At 38.6% G+C, this 14,616-nt stretch overlaps 1 protein-coding gene across 12 annotated transcripts in view; it reads left to right on the top strand.

Annotated features, from left to right (window-relative positions):
• Positions 1–14,616, top strand: part of LOC110447513 (collagen alpha-1(XXV) chain-like) — a 113,138-nt gene that overhangs the window by 69,765 nt on the left and 28,757 nt on the right. For 8 of the 12 annotated variants that reach the window (XM_021493263.1, XM_021493265.1, XM_021493261.1 and 5 more), the window contains 5 exons: positions 3,185–3,472; positions 6,450–6,521; positions 7,849–7,974; positions 8,336–8,395; positions 11,879–11,968. In XM_021493263.1, the coding sequence (XP_021348938.1) occupies positions 3,185–3,472; positions 6,450–6,521; positions 7,849–7,974; positions 8,336–8,395; positions 11,879–11,968 (636 nt within the window). The remainder of the gene's footprint in view (positions 1–3,184; positions 3,473–6,449; positions 6,522–7,848; positions 7,975–8,335; positions 8,396–11,878; positions 11,969–14,616) is intronic. The other 4 variants (XM_021493270.1, XM_021493267.1, XM_021493269.1 and 1 more) reach the window with 4 other exon arrangements.

The raw sequence follows: 14,616 nt of genomic DNA, 5'->3' as shown, positions 1-14,616 counted from the left end.
AATCTTTAAGCCTTGTGTTGTAAGCATATGCGGAATCTTTAAGCCTTGTGTTGTAAGCATATGATGGAGCTTTAAACCTTGTTTTGTAAGCATATGATGAAGCTTTAAGCCTTGTTTTGGAAGCATATGATGAAGCTTTAAGCCTTGTGTTGTAAGCTTATGATGGAGCTTTAAGCCTTGTGTTGTAAGCATATGAGGAATCTAAGCCTTGTGTTGTAAGCATATGAGGAATCTAAGCCTTGTGTTGTAAGCATATGAGGAATCTTTAAGCCTTGTGTTGTAAGCATATGCGGAATCTTTAAGCCTTGTGTTGTAAGCATATGAGGAATCTAAGCCTTGTGTTGTAAGCATATGAGGAATCTTTAAGCCTTGTGTTGTAAGCATATGAGGAATCTTTAAGCCTTGTGTTGTAAGCATATGCGGAATCTTTAAGCCTTGTGTTGTAAGCATATGCGGAATCTTTAAGCCTTGTGTTGTAAGCATATGCGGAATCTTTAAGCCTTGTGTTGTAAGCATATGCGGAATCTTTAAGCCTTGTGTTGTAAGCATATGCGGAATCTTTAAGCCTTGTGTTGTAAGCATATGCGGAATCTTTAAGCCTTGTGTTGTAAGCATATGAGGAATCTTTAAGCCATGTGTTGTAAGCATATGAGGAAACTTTAAGCCTTGAGTTGTAAGCATCTGATGGAGCTTTAAGCCTTGTGTTGTAAGCATATGATGGAGCTTTAAGCCTTGTGTTGTAAGCTATGAGGAAGCTTTAAGCCTTATGTTGTAAGCATATGATGGAGCTTTAAGCCTTGTGTTGTAAGCATATGAGGAATCTTTGTGTTGTGAAGCCCTATGTTGTAGGCATGTATTCATGACTTACGTTAAAACATGTTTAGAAAGCCTTGTGTTGTAAGCATGTGCTGAACCAAGTGTTGTAAACATGTGTTGCTTCATGTCTTCAAGCCATGCATATGAACATATGTTGGAGCCTGGTATTGTGAATGACTTTACGTGTATACTTGTGTTGTAAACGTGAATACTTGTGTTGTCAATGTGAATAGTTGTGTTTGAACATCTATTAAATCAAGTATTGTAAGCATGTTGTAAGCATGTGTTGAAGCCTTGTGTTGTCAATGTGTGTTGTACCTTGTGTTATACACATTTGCATTGTAGATTGGGATTTTTAGAAATTTCAAGGAATGATGCATCTTGGGTATAAGTCTAATGTGTCTTGAGTGTGACAATGTGTCTTGAGTGTGACAATGTGTCTTGAGTGTGACTGTGTTATGAGTGTGACAATGTGTCTTGACTGTGACTATATGTCTTGACTGTGACTATATGTCTTGAGTGTGACTATATGTCTTGAGTGTGAATATTCGTCTTGACTGTGACTATATGTCTTGACTGTGACTATATGTCTTGAGTGTGACTATGTGTTATGAGTGTGACAATGTGTCTTGAGTGTGACTGTGTCTTTTGTGTGACTATATGTCTTGAGTGTGACTGTGTCCTGAGTGTGACTATTCATCTTGACTGTGACTATGTGTCTTGAGTGTGACAATGTGTCTTTAGTATGACTATGTGTCTTGAGTGTGACTGTGTCCTGAGTGTGACTATTCGTCTTGACTGTGACTATGTGTCTTGAATGAGTCGATGTGTCTTGAGTGTGACTACTCGTCTTGACTGTGACTATGTGGCTTGAGTGTGACTATTCATCTTGACTGTGACTATGTGGCTTGAGTGTGACTATTCGTCTTGACTTTGACTATATGTCTTGAGTGTGACTATTCGTCTTGACTGTGACTATATGTCTTGAGTGTGACTATTCGTCTTGAGTGTGACTATTGGTCTTGAGTGTGACTATGTGTCTTGAGTGTGACTATGTGTCTTGAGTGTGACTTTAACAATTCCACTACCCAGTCGAGATGGAATAGCTCTAATTAAGCAGCTAGATAAGTCCTCTTTTAAAAAATAGTATAAAACACACTTTTTTGACATATATATATTCGCTGACATAATTTAATTGGAACAAATCTGAAAAGTAAATAAATGCTAAACTATACTAACCAAATATTTAATCAAATAGAACCTGCCCTAGAAATGATCAGGTTTATTTTATTCCATTTATTCCTGGATGTGGATGGGAAAGAGTACCTCTCCTATTAATGCTCACGGAAATTTTCAAAAAAAAATAATCTTTTATTAATGTTCTGTAAGAAGAACAAATATCATGATGTTTTTTGCATGTAATTTGTTGGGCAGCTACATCCTGTATACAAAGACTTAATTTATCTTATATATGTGTTTTTTTCCTGACACTACTTTGAGAATTTGCTGGTGGTCAGTCAGATATAATTCCAATCAGTACATCATGAAAGTAGTACTGTACACATACTTATTTTAGCACACTCAAATTTTAGTGCATTATTGAATTATTTTTTTTGAAATTTGATGCACCTAAATTTAACTACACCATTTTGAGCAAAATATCACAAAGTACAGTACATACGGAAGCTTCAATTCGCTCTATCATAATATGCCAGTAATGAAAAGCACTAAAATAAGATTGCCGCTGAAATATGTACGTTTACAGTATTTTGTTCCCAGAGAGGAGGCAGAGGAGGAGGGGGTAGGGGAGGAGGAGGCCGAGGGGGAGGAGGCCGAGGGGGAGGGGGAGGGGGTGGGGGAGGAGGAGGATCAACTCAAACTGGAGGATCAACTCAAACTGGGGCAGGAGCTGAAACTGGAGGTGGAGGAGCTGAAGTGACAGGAGGAGGAAGTGGCCTGGGGTACCCTCAGGGGTTCATTAGAGGCCTTCCTGGGCCACGGGGTCCCAGGGGTCCTAGGGTGAGAGAACCCTTTCATTTGAATGTTTATGTGCCTCGCCTTATCCTTATTGTTGTGTGCTATTTGTGAAATTTGCTGCAATCAGCATTATTAGGTCAATCCTTGTTGCATCTTTGGATTACAAAAAAAAAATGTAAATTGAATTGAAAATCTTCAATACAAAATCAACTCATATAAACTTTGATTTCAAAATTTAATAGCTGACTGCAACAAAATTCATACTTCTAACTAACTGTGACTGCAGCAAATTAAATCAATAACAGACCATATAGGAGATCAGTAATGATTGCAATTCAGGGTATTTGGGGAGACAAACCTGCCATCATATTTTCTTGCCTCGTTCATAAAGAGACCGTCGCACAGATGTGTGCTAGAGGTGCGATCAAGTCGCATGAGTGGCCGAGACCGTAACCCCCCAACAACCACAGATGAAGAAACTGCTACAATGGAAACTGATGATGAGGTGGAGGGGTCAGAGGACACCTTCGAGAGAGGTCCACGTTCTGTTGCCTGGCAGTGCTGCAACAGGTTCTGTAACCGCCAGTTGAGGCGACGTCGACGCATGCAGGAGCGCTCTACTACACAAGGTGGTCAGACCTCTTCAACCAGCGCACTACGACCTGCACCCTGGGCACAGGTAGAGACTGGTGATGGTATCTAATGTATCCATGGAGACTGACAGAACTAACCCTGGTGATGGGACAGAGGCCGTACTAACATTAGTGACAAGAGCTGCAGTCATAGTGATTAGTAACCATGCTTAAGGGATGTGTGCAAAGGCTTCATGTCATATAATCAGCTTTTATACCGAATCTAACGACCCTGTTGGTGTCAAATTACTGTTTTACCTGCAAATGCAACTTTGTCATCAAACCTGGTCATCAGTTTCACTGACATACAGGTTTGTTTCTGAACGATTTGCTTTGACAATTAATAATGCTGCTGCAATCTGATTCATTTATAATTCATAGACAGTATCTTTTGGAAAGAATGATCAGATTTTTATGAAACATTTCAAGTACACTATCTACCCAGGTCTCTCATGCAAGTATGCTGCTGAGCCAAGTTTATAGTCTCTGAATATCCTTGAAGGAGTTATCCGATTCCATTGGAACTTTCTCTTACTGTCTGAATTCCTTTCTCATGTTCAATACCAAGTCAAATTCAAAAATATTCAATGAGACTGCTGTGATCTCCAGAGCAAATTATGAATATTCCTTCAGCACAGGTAAATTTTAATTTGGTATCTTTCCAACTAAGTTCCATGGAATTCTCTTATCAATTGAAGCTCAATTCAGAAATATTTCAATGTTGCATCAATTGAGTTGAAACAGAAAGATGTACCACACAAACAATGAGCAGCACCTGGCAATGTTGGTTATTTACTGTTCTCCGTATAAAGGATTATAATTCCATTCTCACTGGATAATTAGATCAAAAGTCAAAGTTCTTAATTTTTAAAGATTCTTTATTTGTTATTTGGAAAGATTTCTAAGGGTTTAATTGTAGTGTTAAATATGCCATATAAGTCTTAAAGCAGTAATATTTTCGGGAACTTTTTCCTACTCTGTTTTTACACTGTATAATACTCAACTATTACTGACAACTGCATGTAACACTAATCTAGTATCTGTATACCTACTACATGTACTACATATCTCACAATTTTAAAAAAAGAAAAAAAAAATCTTTTTAGCTCAATATTATTATTTTGATATTTGTATGTCATTAGGTTGTACATAATTGATTTTTTTCTCTGGATACATTACTATATACTGATGTCTGTATGATAAATGGGATGTCCATGGCCACAATACTTTTGATGTAATACATAAAACAGTGTTTGTTGGTGCAATAGGCCCAGCACAATGATATACAATGTAGTTGTATACATTTCACACCACAGTTTAGTGGTTAGGTTTTGAGTGATGGAAGCACAGCAGAGTTTGCTATTTTGTCAAAAACAGCCTGACTTCGGATAATGACCATCACAGTGACCAGCAGCTGAGAGGACCAAAGATCCAACTATTGCTATTTAATCGTAGTGCTGGTAACTATCACCGTATCTATTTTGTGTTATGATTATTATATATAATATTGTCAGGATCCCCAAATCACAAAACTTCTTATCTTTAAAAATGCTCTGAATTCTAAAATTAGATTTATTTTAAAGGTCAATTTGAGGTCCTCCAAACTTATTTTTTTATGAATTTATGTTAAGAAATCAGTACTTGACTTAAAACAATGGTGTATTGCAGAAAATCAGATTCTAGAACATTTAAGAGGAAATGTGAAGTTTAAGTTTAGAAGTTTTGTGATACTGAGGCCAGAATGAGGTAAAGGAAAGTAACAAGCCAGGTGAAAGTAAAAGAATCAGAAGGAGAGAGAAAAAATAGAGAAATTGTTTTAGTAAAATGGACTAAAATATATAATCTATAAAGAAAACACCTCTGGTCTGGACTATACTTATGAGTAAGGAAGAGTGATTGTTGCTGATCAGATGAGAGTTTTATGTGGTACACTTTCCAGTCATAGTAACCTTCAGGAGTTATAATATTCTTATGTCCTATGAGGTTAATGAAATAAGTCTTTAGCATTTTCATTTAGAGAATTCAGGCAAGCTGAAATGAAAAATGTGTGACAAGATTCACGAGTCTTGTGTGCTATATATTGTTTCTTCAGTGACTTCATAATATCAGTTGTATTGTCAGTTACTGACCCTCTACAGAACTGTAGAAAGTAAGATGTGTAGGGTTGAGGGCATCACTTATATCTTTTTATCATCCTCTTGCCAAAATCGTGTCAAACTGGAAGAGACTTTTGCTGTCAGTGACATCATATTGATGCCTCTATCAAATTAAGAAAATTAAAGGGTCACCATGTGACCTCTCTAAATCATTAAATTCTGGACATTCCTGTCTTAGATGTACATCATAATCTAAAAGTCTGTAATATCATTTCTATTATCATTTTTTTATGATATCACAAATTCATAAATAAAAACTTAATGATGTGTGTATTCACTGAATAACATGGTAACAATCTGAGCACCTATATAATACTAAATTGTATTGTAAGTATAGTTGTAATGGACAGGGTGGATAGCCTGTCATCCTATGTATATATATAGCTAGGTATAGAATAAAATAATAAACTTGTAAGATCTCCCTTTAGACCTTTCTGCCTTCTTGGACTTCTTCAGGCAGATTGATGTGTATTGCTAGGTATATATATATAGGTAGGGCATGCGTCAAGAGTAAGGAGGGTTAATGTCAGAATCCTCATCTACCCCGATGTATTTTCCATGTCCTGTCACGCATGTGTATGTGTTAGGTTACATGCCTTTGTCAGAGTTTGTGTTATACTTCGTGTGAATTCCCTGCATCCTCACAGCATGCTTTGCATCAGAGTCAAATCAATGCTTGGTTCTTGTGGCACTGTTATTGTGGTTTGTGATTTTCAAGCATGTTCTGTCTGTACTGGAACATACAGGCAAAAATACCTATATCTGTATACATTTTGAAGTTTCACATACAGAAGTTACCTGACAGATTGACTGGCTGACAGTTGAGTCAGTCATTTCAGGGTTTGATGTGCCAAGTTTCTCATGACAGGGTGAAATGGGTCTTCCAGGATCGGCTGGACACAAGGGTGACACGGGAGAGCGTGGACGACGCGGCAAAAGGGTGACGTCACTTTCTGTATTCTCTTGAGCATGTTATCCTTAGCATGTTCAGTGACCAGCTTGTAGTATTGCTGTTATCAGCTTGTCGAACAGCTCTCATTAGCTTCTCCTAGGGTGGCTTTTATTGTTGTAAACATCCCTCGTCCCACAGACATACTGTATTCATCCTAGTGACATTAGTCTACAATCATCAGATAGTGGGCTGATCAAATCGCCTGTCATTTGGTCCATCCGTCTGTAAACAATTCTTGTTATCACTTCTTCTCAAAAAGTACCAAAAGTACTCAAATTGTGTTGATAGGTTTTCTATGGTCCTTAGCTGTGCTTGTTTGATTTTGGGAATGATAAGAAAAATAACATGGCCACCTAGCAGCCATCTTGGATTTTGGAATTTCCAGTTAATTTTTGCTATTTTACAAGAAGAACTTGACAGATCTTTATCATATTTCATATGTGGTTTCCCCTTAGTCCATACTTGAGCAGCATTCTTAGATTTTGAGAGTTCAAGTTTGTTATTACTATTTATCAATAAATAAGCAATGTCTTCATTTTGAAAGAAAACGCTCAAACCTAGCAGTACAAATTTTAATCAAAAGTAACCACACAATGCATTTACTGTTTATAAGACTATAAGTCCAACAGATCGGAAAAAAGAAGAACGTAATTAGAAAAGATCTAATTTACATAGAGGTTATGAAAATCTTACAATTGTGGGCGCCATGATCCCTCTAGGATCTCTTGTATAGTAGTCTAAGGATCATGCTCTTCTCGGTTCCCTATAGTTGGTATATTGTGATGTACTATTGTCCCCTATAGTTGGTATATTGTGATGTACTATTGTCCCCTATAGTTGGTATATTGTGATGTACTATTTTCCCCTATAGTTGGTATATTATGATGTACTATTGTCCCCTATAGTTGGTATATTGTGGTGTACTGTTTGCCCCCATAGTTGGGGTATTGTTGTGTATTATTGTCCAATTAATATAGTTTGGATATTGTACTGGTTTCTTATTTGTATGAATATCAGTGTATATAACCATTAAAATGTGTTGCATGAGTGAAATCTATATTGGAAATTACATGAACAGGAACTTGGATAATTGTTGCAGAAATATATTTCATGAAAGAAAGTATAAAAAAAATCAATATTATTTTGAAGATTTCTTTTCAATGGCATAGATAAGCACACAATGTTTACAATGGATAAAGAGAAAGAAAGTAGATTGTTATTTTTACATTGATAATTATTTAATATGAACATTCCTTACAAACTCATTTGTTTTATTTAGTATACAATTCTACTTACTGTCTGTTTACCACTTTAGGGTAAGAAAGGAAAGAAAGGCCGCCTTGGTCGGTCTGGGCCAAAAGGGGCTTCTGGCAAACCTGGACCTGCAGGGGATGCAGGTTCCAAAGGAGAAAAGGGGGAAGTCGGGAAAAAAGGGTTTCAGGTACAAACCTCTCTAGTATGTATTGTAGAACATTTGTACCTAGTCACTCCAAGTCTGGCTGCATGGTGAACAAGTGCGGATATCAGTCCTAGGGGAACAGGAGGTTGTGTATGTCACAGTATACCACACCTTGTACCAGTGTTTCTTCTACAATTTTGATCCTTCTATGTTTGTAAATCTATCTTGCTGACCCTATCCAGAATGTTTCCCTTCATCTCCAGATAATGTTCCCCTTCATCTCCAGATAATGTTCCCCTTGCATATTATTCTGCCCATGGAAGCTTACACCATGCTCTTATGATGCTGTTCCTCTAGCTGTCCCCTCTTGTTGATGCTATCCCCCCTTCTCTGCTTTCTTCAGGGTGAGCGTGGTACTCCAGGCATACCAGGAAAAGATGGCAAGCCGGGGCCTAGAGGCACTGTGAGTTTGCGCTGCCAATACGGCGGTAACCTTCACCTTGTTTTACCTTCCTTCATGTGTGCACTTCCCTACATAGCATGTTGTTCTAGGGGTACTTAAATATCACTGAATTTTCTTTTTTTATTGTTATTACAAACACTTTGTAATTCTTACTATTATAATTCCTGCTCTTTAAAGATTAAGCAAAACTTAAAGTTATTATTACCGCTGTGGTATAAAACCATGATGTTAATCAATAAAATCCAGATTATGACAGATTGCTGTATTTCAATGTTGAAAAATTGTCAATTTGTATATGTAGAAAACTTAACATCATGTGTAAATGTGTGACTTGTTTACAAAGGGCATAAATGACTGTGACTTTCACTTTGTGACTGTTATACAGGGCGTTTGTAAAGATAAGACTTGTTATTCAGGGTGTGTGTAATGACATGATTTGTTATCCAGGGTGTGTGTAATGACATGATTTGTTATCCAGTGTTTGTGATGACATGAATTGTTATCCGGGGTGAGTGTAATGACATGACTTTTTATACAGGGCATGTGTAATGACAGGACTTGTTATCAAGGGTGTGTAATGACATGACTTGTTATCCAGGTTGTGTGTAATGATCTGGCTTGTTTTCCAGGATGTGTGAAATGACAGGACTTGTTATCCAGAGTGTGTGTAATGACATGACTTGTTATCTAGAATGTGTGTAATGATCTGGCTTGTTTTCCAGGGTGTGTGTAATGACAGGACTTGTTATCCAGAATGTGTATAATGACATGTCTTGTTATCCAGGTTGTGTGTAATGATCTGGCTTGTTTTCCAGGGTGTGTGTAATGACATGACTCCTTATCCAGTGTGTGTGTAATGACATGCTTTGTTATCCAGGTTGTAGGTAATGACAGGACTTGTTATCCAGAGTGTGTGTAATGATATGACTTGCTATCCAGGGCATTTGTAATGACATGACTTGTTATCCAGAGTGTGTGTAATGGTATGACTTGCTATCCAGTGTGTGTGTAATGACATAACTTGTTATCCATAGTGTGTGTAATGACATGACTTGCTATCCAGAGTGTGTGTAATTATCTGACTTGCTATCCAGAGTGTGTGTAATGACATGACTTGTTATCCAGGTTGTAGGTAATGACAGGACTTATTATCCAGGTTGTGTGTAATGACATAACTTGTTGTCCAGAGTGTGTGTAATTATCTGACTTGCTATCCAGAGTGTTTGTAATGACATGACTTGTTATCCAGAGTGTGTGTAATGGTATGACTTGCTATCCAGAGTGTGTGTAATGACATGACTTGTTATCCAGGTTGTAGGTAATGACAGGACTTATTATCCAGGTTGTGTGTAATGACATAACTTGTTGTCCAGAGGGTGTGTAATTATCTGACTTGCTATCCAGAGTGTTTGTAATGACATGACTTGTTATCCAGAGTGTGTGTAATGACATGACTTGTTATCAAGGGGGTGTGTAATAATATGATTTGTTATCCAGGATGTGTGAAATGACAGAACTTGTTATCCAGAGTGTGTGTAATGACAGGACTAAGGGTGTGTGTATTGATATGACTTGCTATTCAGGTTGTGTGCAATGACATGACTTGTTATCCAGGATGTGTGTAACGACAGGACTTGTTATCCAGAGTGTGTGTAATGACAGGACTAAGGGTGTGTGTATTGATATGACTTGCTATTCAGGTTGTGTGCAATGACATGACTTGTTATCCAGGATGTGTGTAACGACAGGACTTGTTATCCAGAGTGTGTGTAATGACATAACTTGTTATCCAGAGTGTGTGTAATGACATGACTTGTTATCAAGGGTGTGTGTAATAATATGATTTGTTATCCAGGATGTGTGAAATGACAGGACTTGTTATCCAGAGTGTGTGTAATGACAGGACTAAGGGTGTGTGTATTGATATGACTTGCTATTCAGGTTGTGTGCAATGACATGACTTGTTATCCAGGATGTGTGTAACGACAGGACTTGTTATCCAGAGTGTGTGTAATGACAGGACTAAGGGTGTGTGTAATGATATGACTTGCTATTCAGGTTGTGTGTAATGACATAACTTGTTATCCAGAGTGTGTTTAATGATATGACTTCTATTCAGGTTGTTTGTAATGATTTGACTTGCTTTCCAGAGTGTGTGTAATGATATGACTTGCTATCCAGGGTGTGGGTAATGGTATGACCTGCTATCCAGGGTGTGTGTAATGATATGACCTGCTATCCAGAGTGTGTGTCATGATATGACCTGCTATCAAGGGTGTGTGTAATGATATGACTTGCTATCCAGAGTGTGTGTAATTATATGACTTGCTATCCAGAGTGTGTGTAATTATATGACTTGCTATACAGAGTGTGTGTAATGATATGACTTGCTATCCAGGGCATTTGTAATGACATGACTTGTTATCCAGAGTGTGTGTAATGGTATGACTTGCTATCCAGAGTGTGTGTAATTATATGACTTGCTATACAGAGTGTGTGTAATGATATGACTTGCTATCCAGGGCATTTGTAATGACATGACTTGTTATCCAGAGTGTGTGTAATGGTATGACTTGCTATCCAGAGTGTGTGTAATTATATGACTTGCTATACAGAGTGTGTGTAATGATATGACTTGCTATCCAGGGCATTTGTAATGACATGACTTGTTATCCAGAGTGTGTGTAATGGTATGACTTGCTATCCAGAGTGTGTGTAATTATATGACTTGCTATACAGAGTGTGTGTAATGATATGACTTGCTATCCAGGGCATTTGTAATGACATAACTTGTTATCCATAGTGTGTGTAATGACATGACTTGCTATCAAGGGTGTGTGTAATGACATGACTTGTTATCCAGAGTGTGTGTAATGATATGACTTGCTATCAAGGATGTTTCTACTGATATGACTTGCTATTCAGGTTGTGTGTAATGACATGACTTGCTATCCAGGGTGTGTGTAATGATATGACTTGCTATCAAGGATGTTTCTAATGATATGACTTACTACTCAGGTTGTGTGTAATGACATGACTTGCTATCCAGAGTGTGTGTAATGATATGACTTGCTATCAAGGGTGTGTGTAATGACATGACTTGTTATCCAGAATGTGTGTAATGACATAACTTGTTATCCAGAGTGTGTGTAATGATATGACTTGTTATCCAGAGTGTGTGTAATGATATGACTTGCTATCAAGGGTGTGTGTAATGACATGACTTGTTATCCAGAATGTGTGTAATGACATAACTTGTTATCCAGAGTGTGTGTAATGATATGACTTGTTATCCAGAGTGTGTGTAATGATATGACTTGCTATCAAGGGTGTGTGTAATGACATGACTTGTTATCCTGAGTGTGTGTAATGACATGACTTGTTATCCAGAGTGTGTGTAATGACATAACTTGTTATCAAGAGTGTGTGTAATGACATAACTTGTTATCCAGAGTGTGTGTAATGATATGACTTGCTATCCAGGGTATGAAGGGTGACAGGGGCGAGGAGGGATCTCAGGGGCAGGTTGGCCGAGATGGACTGATTGGACCCCCAGGACTCCCAGGGCCTCCCGTAAGTTTAGCATGACTGTCATGTGATAGGTGTGTAGTATTTCAACACAGCATGATGAAAGATTATAAGTTAAGGCAATTGTTGAATGAGTATATGCCTATCTGAGTGCTTAGTGTGAACAAGCACAAATGCTAAATGTCATTAAAACATACATATGTTCATAACAAAGGTATCTTTACACAAAGTGAAGCCACTGTTCTCAAACACTGTCTGTGTGTGACATTGAACTTGCATGTTTTTGTTGATATTTTGTGTTCTTGGCAATGCAGTATATTTGATTTTTCCTTTTCACCTGTACAAGAAAGGTGCTGTATTAGACAGTAGAGGTATGCATGTATTGTTGTTCTGTTTTACATGTGTGGTCTGTAGTTTCAATGAGACTGCATGTAGTCAGGTGATCCTCTGATCCTTTCACACTACCATCAGTTACAGGTTTCACTGTGGCGTTACCATTCTTCGGAGTTTTATGTGGAGACTCTAAGCCTGATTCTTTGCGAAAGCTTTCACTTAGTGTTAATTGAAGTTTGTAGCTAAACAATAATTATGTTTGTAAACAGACAACTTTTTACCCAAAGTTAGTAAGAAATATTCCTAAATGTTGTTGGCCCTTTAAGGGTCCATATTGCTAGGAAGTTTGTGAAAAGAAAAACCCTTTAAACAGTTGAGTGTCTTCATGCCTTTAGGCCTCTTGTTTTTGTCCCTTCAACCATACAGTTGTGAGTATGAGTATGTCTCTAGCTACCAGAGTGTGTCTCCAACTACAAGTAGGTGTGTCTTTCCAACTACCAGTGGGTGGTTGTGTCTCCAACTACAAGTAGGTGTGTCTTTCAAAATTGCCAGTGGGTGGGTGTGTCTCCAGCTACCAGAGTGTGTCTCCAACTACCAGTGGGTGGTTGTGTCTCCAACTACAAGTAGGTGTGTCTTTCCAATTGCCAGTGGATGGGTGTGTCTCCAACTACCAGTGGGTGGTTGTGTCTCCAACTACAATTAGGTGTGTCTTTCTAATTGCCAGTGGGTAGGTGTGTCTCCAGCTACCAGAGTGTGTCTCCAACTACCAGTGGGTGGTTGTGTCTCCAACTGCAATAAGGTGTGTTTTTCCAATTGCCAGTGGGTGGGTGTGTCTCCAGCTACCAGGGTTGTCTCCAACTACCAGTGGGTGGTTGTGTCTCCAACTACAATTAGGTGTGTCTTTCTAATTGCCAGTGGGTAGGTGTGTCTCCAGATACCAGAGTGTGTCTCCAACTACCCGTGGGTGGTTGTGTCTCCAACTACAATTAGGTGTGTTTTTAGCTCACCTGGCACGAAGTGCCAAGTGAGCTTATGCCATGGTGCGGCGTCCGTCGTCCGTCCGTCCGTCCGGCGTCCGGCGTCAATATTTTACTTATAACGACTTCTTCTAAATAACCGAAAGGCCTAGGGTGATGATATATGGCCAGAAGCAAACTGGGATAAAGGGCTACCAAGTTTGTTCAAATAAATGACCTTCATCTATTTTCAAGGTCACAGGGGTCAAATATGTTAAAAACTTTAAACAACTTCTTCTGAATAACCAAAATGCCCTGGGTGATGATATTTTGTCAGTAGCATACTAGGATCAAGGGCTACCAAGTTTGTTTAAATGTATGACCTTGAATCATATTCAAGATCACAAGGAGCAAATATGTTTAAAATATTTCAACAACTTGTTCTGAATAACCAAAAGGCTCAGGATGTTGATATTTAGTTAGTATGTCTTTCCAACTACCAGTGGGTGGTTGTGTCTCCAACTGCAATAAGGTGTGTTTTTCCAATTGCCAGTGGGTGGGGGTGTCTCCAGCTACCAGAGTGTGTCTCCAACTGCCAGTGGGTGGTTGTGTCTCCAACTGCAATAAGGGGTGTTTTTCCAATTGCCAGTGGGTGGGTGTGTCTCCAGCTACCAGAGTGTTTCTCCAACTACCAGTGGGTGGTTGTGTCTCCAACTACAAGTAGGTGTGTCTTTCCAATTGCCAGTGGATGGGTGTGTCTCCAACTACCAGTGGGTGGTTGTGTCTCCAACTACAATTAGGTGTGTTTTTCCAGTTGCCAGTGGGTGGGTGTGTCTCCAGCTACCAGAGTGTTTCTCCAACTACCAGTGGGTGGTTGTGTCTCCAACTACAATTAGGTGTGTTTTTTGCTCCCCTGGCACGAAGTGCCAAGTGAGCTTATGCCATGGTGCGGCGTCCGTCGTCCGTCCGTCCGTCCGGCGTCCGGCGTCAATATTTTACTTATAACGACTTCTTCTAAATAACCGAAAGGCCTAGGGTGATGATATATGGCCAGAAGCAAACTGGGATAAAGGGCTACCAAGTTTGTTCAAATAAATGACCTTCATCTATTTTCAAGGTCACAGGGGTCAAATATGTTAAAAACTTTAAACAACTTCTTCTGAATAACCAAAATGCCCTGGGTGATGATATTTTGTCAGTAGCATACTAGGATCAAGGGCTACCAAGTTTGTTTAAATGTATGACCTTGAATCATATTCAAGATCACAAGGAGCAAATATGTTTAAAATATTTCAACAACTTGTTCTGAATAACCAAAAGGCTCAGGATGTTGATATTTAGTTAGTATGTCTTTCCAACTACCAGTGGGTGGTTGTGTCTCCAACTGCAATAAGGTGTGTTTTT

This window comes from Mizuhopecten yessoensis, unplaced genomic scaffold, assembly GCF_002113885.1.
Source record: "Mizuhopecten yessoensis strain PY_sf001 unplaced genomic scaffold, ASM211388v2 scaffold3453, whole genome shotgun sequence".
NCBI lineage: Eukaryota > Metazoa > Mollusca > Bivalvia > Pectinida > Pectinidae > Mizuhopecten > Mizuhopecten yessoensis.
The sequence above is the reverse complement of the archived record's forward strand: the minus strand, read 5'-3'. Positions and strand labels throughout refer to the sequence as shown.